At 51.3% G+C, this 10,963-nt stretch overlaps 2 protein-coding genes across 2 annotated transcripts in view; one reads left to right on the top strand and one right to left on the bottom strand.

Moving 5' to 3' along the window:
• The first annotated feature begins 684 nt into the window (after window positions 1-684).
• On the top strand, window positions 685-9,667 carry ZW10 (zw10 kinetochore protein). Its single transcript, XM_057382542.1, has 15 exons — window positions 685-847; window positions 1,345-1,446; window positions 1,579-1,656; window positions 3,129-3,288; window positions 3,477-3,626; window positions 4,007-4,198; window positions 4,381-4,544; window positions 4,701-4,883; window positions 5,054-5,292; window positions 6,046-6,117; window positions 6,757-6,926; window positions 7,495-7,625; window positions 7,859-7,990; window positions 8,210-8,412; window positions 8,790-9,667. Exons 1-15 carry the CDS (start codon window positions 731-733, stop codon window positions 8,908-8,910), a joined length of 2,214 nt encoding a protein of 737 aa, XP_057238525.1. The 5' UTR covers window positions 685-730; the 3' UTR covers window positions 8,911-9,667.
• A 51-nt stretch (window positions 9,668-9,718) lies between these two features.
• Window positions 9,719-10,963, bottom strand: part of TMPRSS5 (transmembrane serine protease 5) — a 4,733-nt gene continuing 3,488 nt past the window's right edge. Inside the window, exons 8-11 of the mRNA XM_057382528.1 lie at window positions 10,891-10,951; window positions 10,560-10,702; window positions 9,896-10,048; window positions 9,719-9,781 (exon numbers count right to left, since the gene is read on the bottom strand). Coding sequence (XP_057238511.1) covers window positions 9,773-9,781; window positions 9,896-10,048; window positions 10,560-10,702; window positions 10,891-10,951 — 366 coding nt within the window. The 3' untranslated portion in view covers window positions 9,719-9,772. The remainder of the gene's footprint in view (window positions 9,782-9,895; window positions 10,049-10,559; window positions 10,703-10,890; window positions 10,952-10,963) is intronic.

Below are 10,963 nucleotides of genomic sequence, written 5' to 3'. Positions count from 1 at the left end.
GCGGGGGAGACGCGGGGCTGCGCTGAGGCGGAACCCGCCCAGACCGGGTGTCCAGCTGGATCGGCTCGGGGTGTCCAGGCCTGGTCCGGAGCGGGGTGTCCAGCCCTGGGTCAGTGGGACTGGAGTGTCCAGCCCTGGGGCAGTGGGACTGGAGTGCCCAGTTTTGGTTCAGTGGGATCAGAGTGTCCAGCCCTAGCTCAGTGGGACTGGGGTGCCCAGTTTTGGTTCAGTGGGACTGGGGTGTCCAGCTCTGGGGCAATGGGATCAGGGTGCCCAGCCCTGAATCAGTGGGATCAGGGTGCCCATTCCTGGGTCATTGGGATCAGGGTGCCCAGCCCTGGGTCAGTGGGATCAGGGTGCCCATTCCTGAGTCAGTGGGATCAGAGTGCCCATTCCTGAGGATCAGGGTGGGATCAGGGTGCCCAGCTCTGGTCCGGACCGGAGTGCCCATTCCTGAATCAGTGGGGTCAGAGTGCCCAGCCCTGGCTCAGTGGGATCAGGGAACCCAGCCCTGAATCAGTGGGATCAGGGTGTCCAGCCCTGGGTCAGTGGGATCAGGGTGTCCAGCCCTGGGGCAGTGGGATCAGGGTGTCCAGCCCTGGGGCAGTGGGATCAGGGTGTCCAGCCTTGGTCCAGCTCAGTTCATCCCGAGTTCCCCAGCCCTGTCACTCTCTCCCCGCCGTGACCCCGTCCCGCTGCTCGCTGTCCTTAGGAAGAGGTCTGCACCCTGATGAACAACAAGTACAGCGAGTTCCTGCCCAGCATGCAGAGCGCTGAGGATCTGGTGGCACAGGTGGAGGGACTGTCCAGCAACATCGATCTGCTCAAGGCGGACATCGAGAACGAGGTGACTGCGGGGGGACATTCCTCTCCATTTCATCCCAAATCTGGAGCCCCTGCTCCSTCATGGGGTGTTTAATCAGAGCCCCAAACCTGCCAGAGCTCARGGARTGYTTRGACAACATTTTYRTGGTGGGATTTYGGGGTGGGTGGTAGGATTTGATGGTCCTGGGGGTCCCTTCCCGCTCAGGATATTCCATGGTTCTGTGATGAAGATCCTGGGGTGATGGCACCCATAGAGAATGCCCTGAGATGGCACCAGGGTGTACATTAAGAGCTGTCATTATGGGATTGTCACTCTTGTGTAGGTGGAAAAGTGTGTCACAGTGTCCCTCAGAGAGAAGGAGCAGCCTTGGCGTGGCAGCAGTAAAATGGATGGAGTGCTTTTCCCCCTCAATGAATTATTYTATGAGCAGAAATAAATGATAAATGAAATTTGAAGGAAGAGGAAAATGTGTGTGCTAACAAGTGCTGTCAATGAACTGAAAAATGCTGTTATTTTAGGTCCAGCGYGATCTAAATGTCTCTGTTGCTGAATTCACCAAGCTGAAGCAGCAGCTGGAGAGGGACACACTGGTGCTGAGCATCCTGAAAAAGCTGCAGGAGGTGAGGAGGGAGGGCAAAAAATCCTGTTCCTGAGTCTGTGATATTATTTTGGGCTTTTCTTGTGGCTGTAGCCACAGCCTGGGCTGTGAGAGCAGGGCTGCAGTGACCCCTGCCTGTGTTTGGCCTTTGCAGTTTGATACAAGCTTTGAAGAGTGCAGCACGGCCCTGCTGGAGAAGAAATACGYGACAGCAGCTCAGCAGCTGGAGCAGGTAACCCTGGTGAAAACCCTGAGTAAGGGTTGTTGTAAGTTGTGCTTGGCCCAGTTTTTTTGTAGTGGGGAAGGGGAGAARTGAGAAGATTGTGGAAGTTTTCATCATGTCTAGTAAAAACTCTGCCCCCACTGTGTTGTAGAGCCAATCTCTGATGGCTCTGAGGGCGATGGACATTCTGCTGGTTATGCCTTTGGGATGATTTATTTAAGAAGAAATTCAAAACAAAGTGTTTGCAGCTGCCATTAGCCAGAGTGAGGAGGGGAAGAGGTGAGAAAGTGGAGACACTGAGGTGAGTGGAGGGGAAGAAGTGCTGACCATGGAGGAGAACAGGCTGGTCCTGAGGTGACAGTGTCCACAGAGAGAGAGAGAGACCCTGCTCCTGAGACAAAAAAACTGCCCTTGGATGGACTGGTCACAGCCCCTGGGGAAGAGTTGTCCCTCCCATGCCTGTGGTGCCTTTTGCAGCCTGGAAATGAAGCTGGAGATGGTTTTAGTACAGGAGGTGATGTAAAAGTGGGGCTTTATTGGGGCTCCAGGGGCAGCTGTGGAAGAATTCCCACCRAAGCCCATCCCACAGGGGTGAATGCAGTTTGATGGATTTTAGGGAATTAGCATAATTGATAAAAAGCACCAATTWGGAGCACAAGGGRTGCTTCTCTGCAGCCCCCCARCCTTGGTACCAGCTGTACTTGTTGRTGAAAATGTGTTTCAAAGGCCTTGGTTCCCAGGAAGAACCAGGATAGGAYGGGACCTTGTATCCCCCAGGGCTCRGAGCTCTGGAATGGGTTTGKYCTTTCTAGCTGGGGARAAGGGTYRGGAAAAATACTGGGAWGGGYACAAATATATAAAAGAAAAAAGGCAAAAATCATTCCAGCATCACCTGGAGTGAGTGAATGTCTGGAAGAAGCTGTGTTTTCCTGGGAGACTCAAGAGGAAAGTTTTGCTGCTGGAATGGAAAGAACCTGACCTTAGAGAACTGCTTCCCTCCCTGGGGAGGAGRGAAAATCCCACCCTGTCAGCAGAAAAATGTCTGAGAAAAATCTCCAGAGCAAGGTGAAAGACCCCTYCTCCTAAACAATGAAACACCCTGGTGCTGAACTGAGCAGAAACCCCCACACCCTGCTCCCAGTGTGCAAGGGAAGGTGGGAGGGGACAGGAGGAGCAGTGTCTTCAAAAGTCTGGTTTTGTTTCTCCTTCCAATTCCTTCTTACTCTACGTTAGCCTTAGTTTTAGTAATAAATCTATTTTGCAGCTTAAGTTACAGCCTTTTTTGATCCTCTCATTCCCTATCTAAAATCCATAAATCCTTAATTAGGTTTTTTTCCCTCTCTGTGTGGTGTGGAGGTGGGGTGGATCATTGTGGATGCCCTGGTGTGCCCCCAGGGTTCAAATCATGACAAAGTTCCCCAGGGTGGCTCTCACTGGCTGGCAGGGACTGCTCTTACCCGAGGTTTGCTCTCCTCCACCAGGCCCAGAAACGCCTCAGCAGCCTGGAATCCCGCAGGGGCTTTGAGCTGAAGATCCTGAAGGCCCTGGGCAGGGAGCTGATGGTGCAGACACAGAATGTCATCTACCACCTCGGGCAGGAGTGGCAGAAGCTCATTGTGTGGAAGCTTCCCCCTTCCAAAGGTGCTCATGGGTTTTGTTTCCCTCTTTCTGTCCCACTGAGGTCCCTTTTTTCACCTGTGAAATGGTAAAACTGTTGGGCTGAGGGGTTTGAACGAGCTCATGCTCTGGGGAAGGGCATATCTTTGCTAATCTGGCTGCAGTGGGTTCTGCTGGTCCCCTGTGACAGCTCTGACTCTCTTTTTTTGCAGAAAGCAGCAGCCTGGAGGCCGTGCTGCTCTCAGAGCTGCACTTACACACGGTGCCACCCCAGGAGGAGGACACTGCTGTCCCATCCATCGCTGCTGTGCTGCAGGCCTTGGCTGTCCTGGGAGAKCTGCACTTCAAACTCAAAGGTTTTGGTAAGACAGACCCCAGAAACAGCCCCARTAGCTCGGGTGGATAGTTCAGACTTGTTCCAGCATGGATCATGAGATCCTGTTCCCTCAGCAGGACACTGGAAAACTCTCTCCTGGCTTGTGTTTCCTACTGAGGTGAATGCTGTGGCTCTTATTAATAGAAAAATATTTATCCCGTTATCTATCTGGAATTTTTTATCCTTTCCTGATACAATTTTAATTTGTGACTGTGTGGTTTCATGGTCTGGTGCTTCAAATTTCACCTCATTAGCTATTCCTTTATCAAGAGATTGTTTCTTCCACTTCACACAGAATCTCTAAATGCAGAATAGCCAGGGCTGGACCCCACTGGATCAATCAGCTCTATTTTTTCCTTTCCTCAGGCCAGTTGTTGCTGCAGTACATCCTGAAGCCACTGATATCATTCCCATCTCTGGAGCCCGTCACAGAGGAACAGCCAGATGTGTTCATTCTCAGGTTTAAATTCCAGGAGCTTGCCTTGGACAAGTCCTCTCCTATGGAGGTGTTTGACAAGATCAGGCTGGTGTTTGAAGTTCTGCACAAACACCTGCTAAGTAGGTAGCTCCTCTCTTTTTGAATTAGTTATGATCAGTATTTTGTTCATTCAGTTTTCTGGTATTTTAGATTGTTAATCAGCATTATGTGCAAGGAAAATGAAGGAGGAGAATGASCTGGTGAAGGGTCTGGCCCAGGAAGCAGCTGTGCTAAAAATGCTAAATGTGTTTGTCTGGTGCAGATGTGCCTGTGGAGCAGCCTGGGGAAGGCAGAAAGGACAGCACAGTGACTCTGGCAGAGCTGCTGGGGGAGCTCCTGTGGGAGGAGCTCTCAGACTGCCTCATCCAGAACTGCCTGGTGAACTCCATCCCAACCGACAGCAGCAAACTGGAGCAGTACAAAGAGGTGGGTCCCCAAAACCCCCGAGCTTTGAGCCCAGTGGTGTCATTCCAATGTTTAACACCATCCAAAACCTTCATCCTTTCAGCTTTTACCAAAGTTGAACTTTTTTTGGTGATTTTAGGAGACTGTCCTAACATAGAACACATCTGCTCTCCTCAGGTGATTGAATCCACAGCAGAATTTGAGAAAGCCCTGAAAAAGATGCAGTTTTTGAAAGAAGACACCACTGCCTTGTTGAAATACGCCTGCAACGTCAATTCCCACTTTGCCAACAAGAAGTGCCGGGATGTGATCATGGCAGCCAGGAGACTGATGACCTCAGAAATACACAACACTGTGAAGGTGATTGGGGATGCCTCACATCTGCAAAACAATCTTTAAATATTTTGTAATAGTGCTGCAGTCTYGTGTTTATCTTGAGTCTTAAATCTCTGCCATTCAATGCTTTTAAATCTTGCAGATTCTCCTTTGTGAGCTCTGAATTCTGTTTCTCCTCTCTTGTTTTCCCTTAGATCACACCCGATTCCAGTATAACCCCACCAGAGCTCGCTGATCCTGGCACTGGAGACCACCCAAAAATACACRGCCCCTGCAGCCTCGTGCCCAGTGAGACAGTGAATTTGGGGGGTGAGAGGAGGCTGCACCAGTTCACCCTGTGCCTGCCCCCGTGCCGGATCAGCTCCTCGGTGCAGCAGCTGGTGGAGCTGGCMTATCACACCCTGCGGGAGGCCAGCAGCAGCTCGGATCTCCGGTAGGAATTGTGTGTCAGTAATTGGAACTTTGTAGTATTGTCAGGAGTTCTAGCACTGCAAGCCTATGGTAATAGGTTTAAAGGACTTTAAAAGAATAGAATGTACTAAAAATTAGAAGGAGCCATTAGAATTACCCTCATTTTGGCTGGAGAATTCATCCCTGGCTTTGGGCAGGAGACTGACACTGCTGCAGGCTGTTCCTCCAGGTTCAGCAGCCCTTGGAGTTCAGATTTTCAGAAAAATCAGTTGTTTAGAAAAACCAGACCCATCTCTTTTTCTGAACCCAATGCTGGCCTCTGCTGTGAGCTGTCCCTGCTCTTGCTGTCTTTGTGCTGGTGAAAACAAAGAACTCCAGCTCTGCAGCTGGCAGGGCTCTTGGGGGAAAACAAACAGGATCCACATAAACTTAACTTTAAAAAGCAGGGATTACAGCCCTGAAGCAGGAGAGTTGCCCAGGTACCAGCTGCCCTTGCAGAGCAGAGGGAGGGCTGAGTGTTGATGCACACCTGGAGGGATGGGACACTGTCCCCTTTGTTCKGGCCTTTCACAGATCTCCCTCCCACTCTGAACTTCAAGGTCACCACRGCCTTTGTGACTTTTCCAGAGTGTTGACAGTGCTGTCATTGATGCTGACAATCCCCTCTTTGTGCCAGTGCTTCACTGCTCATAAAACCTTGTTCTGGRGCAGGCTGGGGGTCAGCAGTGAACAAGACATTAATGACAGCCTGACGTGAGCCTTCTTTCCCTCGTAGCTGTGTGCAGCTCTTCAACTGCGTCAGGAACGTCTTCCAGCTCTTCTATGAGGTGGTGCCCACATACCACAAGTGAGTGTGTCCATATTTTCTATTCTGACAGGGAATAATGCTGTTGGAACAGTCCCACTTGTCCCCTACAGCCAGAAGCTCCAACAGCAAAAATTATCTACTTTAATCTATTATTAAATCATACCTGTGCAAAGCAGGTGCCTGAGAGTTTGTGTTGTCAGTCTTATCATCAAGGGGATGGGTGAAGTTCTCCCTCAGTTGTGTTTGTTTCCAGCAACATAACTTTGACCCCAGGTCTGATGCACAGATTTTTCATGATGTTTTTCCTGTGAAAAAAGATCAGCAGTGAGGGTGGGAAGTTCACAGTCCTGTCAGAGAACTTCTCTCCCTTTTCTTCACCATAACTTTGCTGTAACAGAATATATTTCTGTTTGMAAGTCCATGGCTGGAAACAGTGTGGGATAACACATGGTTCAGATGTCTCAGTGCCCTTTCAGACTCTTTTTTTCTGAAAGTTCAGACTCTTTTTCTCAGTTCCTGTGGGGATGTGAGAGGTTAAATTACTCTGGTGTCAGTCAGGCCTTGCTTGCACCATCTGCTGACAGACCGTGCATTTCTCTAGGATAGACCCCACTATTTTTTTAACAGAACCAGCTCTAAATAAACCCATTTCTTCCTTTTCCCTTTGTGCTGGGCCAGGGAGAACCTGCAGAAGCTGCCCCAGCTGGCTGCCATCCACCACAACAACTGCATGTACATCGCCCAGCACCTGCTCACCCTGGGCCACCAGTTCCGTGAGCGCAGCCCCAGCGTGCTGTGCAACGAGGCAGCCACCTTCGTGGACCTGGTGCCTGGCTTCAGGAAACTGGGTAACTTCACCTTTCCCACTTGGAATGTGCTGATGGATCACGTGGGAATTCATTCAGATGCTGCAGATCTAATGGAGGTGTGGCTGCTCGCTCAGTGCGAGCAGTGGGTTGGTATTTTTTAGGTTAGCCTTAGTTTTAGTAATAAATCTATTCTGCAACTTAAGTTACAGCCTTTAAAAACTTACTCTGAATTAGGAAGTTGTGRCTTTTTGAAACCTGTATCTTGTCCAGCATTTAGTTCTGTGAGCAGTTCAGTACCCAGCAAGATGCAGCACTGTGTTTTGGAATCTGCTGCTCAGTCTTTGATATTTTCTTTAGCTTCTCTATAGAAATAAATTCAGAGATAAAACAGGAGTCACCCACAATTAATTCTGCCACCCTGCTTTTCTCCAGCGTTGTAATAGCAGTGGAAACTGCACAAGATGGTTAAACTGGCTCTGGGAGACTGGAAATTTGATTAAAAATAAAACATTATAGCAATTTCATTATTCAGCACTTACAGTCATGAATAGGCAGAGCAAATTTACTAATTGCTTAATTGCTTCTCTGCTTATTTTTGCTCCTAAAGGGGTGGAGTGTTTTCTGGCCCAGATGCGAGTGCAGAAGGGAGAAATCCTGGAGAGGCTCTCGAGTGCCAGGAATTTTTCCAATATGGATGATGGGGAGAATTACCATGCAGCAAATAAAGCCATAAAGCAGGTAAGGAGGGCAGAGAAAGCCAAATATCCCAGTGTGCAGGTGCCTTGGGGAGGGTGCACTGTGTAATCTCAGTTCTGACAGCTGGGCAGCTGCTAAAGAACTGTTTTCTGATAGGGTAGTTTGGGTTTTTTGTTCCAGGCTGTGTCTGTAGCAGATATTTCATTGCTTTTTGCTCCTGTCAGCCTGGTTTCTCCCCGTTTGTACCCACTGATGCCTTTCCTGTGTCCTGGCAGGTGTTGCACCAGCTGAAGAGGTTGGGCATGGTGTGGCAGGACGTGCTCCCCACCACCGTGTACTGCAAGGCCATGGGGACCTTACTGAACACAGCCCTGGCTGAGATTGTCACCAGGATTGCTGGCCTRGAGGTAAAAGCTCCCCCCACTTCTCCCCAATATTTTGGGACTCTGAGCAATGAGGTGTTCTTGAGTTTCAGGCCTGGAGAGGAATTGTTTTGTCCAAAGATGGGAGAACAGCTTTAGTGCTGTGCACTGGAGAAGTACAACAATACAGATACATGAAAATACAGACGATAAAAAACCCTAATTCCTCACCCTTCTCCTCTATTCGTGTTCTCCCCATCCCAGGATATCTCTGCAGAGGATGCAGAGAGGCTCTACTCRCTCTGCAGGATCGTGCTGGAGGAGGCACCCCGAGTTTTCACCCCYCTGCTTGAAGAAGCTGAAAATAAGAGGTACCAAGAGGAGGTTCCAGTCTACGTGAGGAAGTGGATGACATTCAAGAAGCTGATGATCATCCTRCAGGCCAACCTCCAAGAAATCGTGGATCAGTAAGTGTTTTCCTTTCTAGCTGGTTCTCCAGACATTCCCTGCTCCCAGAGGGCTCTGAAGGGCAGGAGAACACCCTGACCCCAGCAGGGAAAACCAGGAAGGTGCAGGGAAGCATCCAAATCACAAAAACTTCCCAACTCTACTTCCAGCAGTGCATAAACCACTTATTTGTGTTGTGAAGGAGGGAAATGGGAATTTYCCAGGCAGGGTTTAGGTTTATTTAGGAGAAGGAAAATGTACTGAGTGCAAAAATCACCTCACAATTCTGAATTGACAAACCTGGCTTGCTGGCACTGGCACAGCTCCTTGGAGGCTCCTTGGAGGTGCAATTTCTGGGCAGGCTGGTGAAATAAAGCTCTCCCTCTCTCCTCTCCAGGTGGGCAGATGGGAAGGGAACTCTGGCAGAGGAATTCTCAGCAGCTGAGGTGAAGAGTCTGATCCGAGCCTTGTTCCAGAACACAGAGAGGAGAGCGGCAGCACTGGCCAAGATCAAGTGACTCCATGTTTACACCTTGTGGCACAGCAAGACCAAACAGACTTTCAAAYAGCTTTTGGATTTCACCTTTCTTATTTACACTGGTCTGAAAAGCTTTGGAATTGGGGAAGTGCTTCCTGGAGCTTGGCTGGGGYGGGGATGGAGCATTTTGTGGTGTTTGTGTAACCTCATCTCACGCTGGGCTCAGGGCCCTGCAGGGGCCATTTTTGTGCTCAGCTCTGACTCATCTATGCAGTTTTACATCAGGGGACCTGCAGCCCCTCTGTGACCTCTTTGTCCCTGCAAATCACACATGGAACCCACAGACTTTGATATCCCAGGAAGTGCCAAACTTTGCCACCTCAGGTTCCTCTGAGCAGCAGATCTCAATGGACAAAATTAGGGGGGAGATGTGGGGAAAGGAGATCCTGTGCTGAATGAAGCATTGATTAGGTCCCAGAATTTCACACAGGTAGGGAAATTCTCTTATTTCTCATGSAAGATATCTTGAAACTGAGACAGAGTTTTTCAATCTCACTTTCCTGACTGTAGAAGCCAGTTCAGCTCCTTCCTTGATGTTTTTGTTGGGTGTCTTTTTGGTGGTGTATTTTCTGTCCTTCAAGAATAATGAGAGAAATGTAAACCGATTTAAAAAGGGAATGAAAGGTGCACTCACAGCAGTCTTTTCAGTCACAAAAGGCTACGTTTGACACTTGGATTAATGTACATTGTTCATAGAATTGTAAATTGCTATTTTTAATAAACTCGACTGAGCACATTTGGGAATCTGTTTGGGTTACAGGGCCACAGGCTGGGCCCATCCTGGGCTGTTCTTCACTTGTGGGAAGGGCAGAGTGTCGCTCCRTGGAGTCCGTGTCTGATTCCTAGTGGGTCTGATAAAATAAATAAAGGGATTGGTAACGTGACAGGGGCTTGTGCAGCAAAGGACAGAGTTCAGCTGGGATTAGGGTAAGGAGCAGAGGCTCTGGGCACTGAGCTGGGCTTACCCCGGTGACCTGGTGGATCCAGGGCAGCAGCTGAGCCACGTTGGTGTAGACGCCGGGGTGGTTGGGCTCGGCACAGCCCTGGCCCCAGCTCACAATTCCCACCAGGCGCCACATGGAGCCGTCCCAGCAGACCAGGGGACCCCCGCTGTCCCCCTGTGGGGCCATCACACAATCCCAAACTGCTTCTGGTCCTTAAACTCATCCAGTGCCATCCCCTGCCATGTGCCACCACCCCAGACTGCTCCAAGCTTTGTCCAACCCGGCCTTGGGCACCTCCAGGGAGCATCCAGAGCTCAGGGGACGCTGTGCCACAATCACCCAGGGCCACCCGAGCCCTGTCCCTGTCCCCAGCTCCACCTGGCACACTGTGCCACAATCACCCAGGGCATCCCAGTGCCAGCCCTGTCCCTGTCCCCAGCCCCACCTGGCACACTGTGCCTCACCCAGGGCCACCCCAGCCCTGTCCCTGTCCCCAGCCCCACCTGGCACGCTGTGTCACAATCACCCAGGGCACCCCAGCCCTGTCCCTGTCCCCAGCCCCACCTGGCACGCTGTGCCTCACCCAGGGTACCCCAGTGCCAGCCCTGTCCCTGTCCCCAGCCCCACCTGGCACGCTGTGCCTCACCCAGGGCCACCCCAGCCCTGTCCCTGCTCCCAGCCCCACCTGGCAGGCGTCCACGTGTCCCCTCAGGTGTCCTGCACACAGCATCCTGGCTGTCAGCTCACCCTGGTACACGCAGGAGCTGTTGCACCTCCTGGTGCCAATCAGGGGCACCAGGGCCTCCTTCAGCGTCCCGGCCACCTGTGCTGGGGACAGGGACACGGGGGAGACAGGAGGGAGACCCGGGGAGCAGGAGGGGAGAGCGGGGCAGGGCTGGGGCTGAGTGTGGCCAGGCCAGCAGGAGCAGGGCTGGGGTGAAGGCAGGGGGCACTCAGATCACCCCAGGAAGGGGTGAACGGGGCAGGGGAGGGACAGGAACGGGCCGGGGGCTCACCTTGGTCAGGGCTGGTGTAGCCCCAGCCGGACACCCAGCACTGCGTGCCCTGCAGCAGGTCCTGGGGGGCGGG

Source organism: Malurus melanocephalus, unplaced genomic scaffold (genome assembly GCF_030028575.1).
Source record: "Malurus melanocephalus ecotype Western Australia unplaced genomic scaffold, MMel_1.1 scaffold_574, whole genome shotgun sequence".
Lineage (NCBI taxonomy): Eukaryota > Metazoa > Chordata > Aves > Passeriformes > Maluridae > Malurus > Malurus melanocephalus.
Note: the sequence above shows the minus strand (reverse complement) of the source record. Positions and strands in the feature narration are given on the sequence as shown.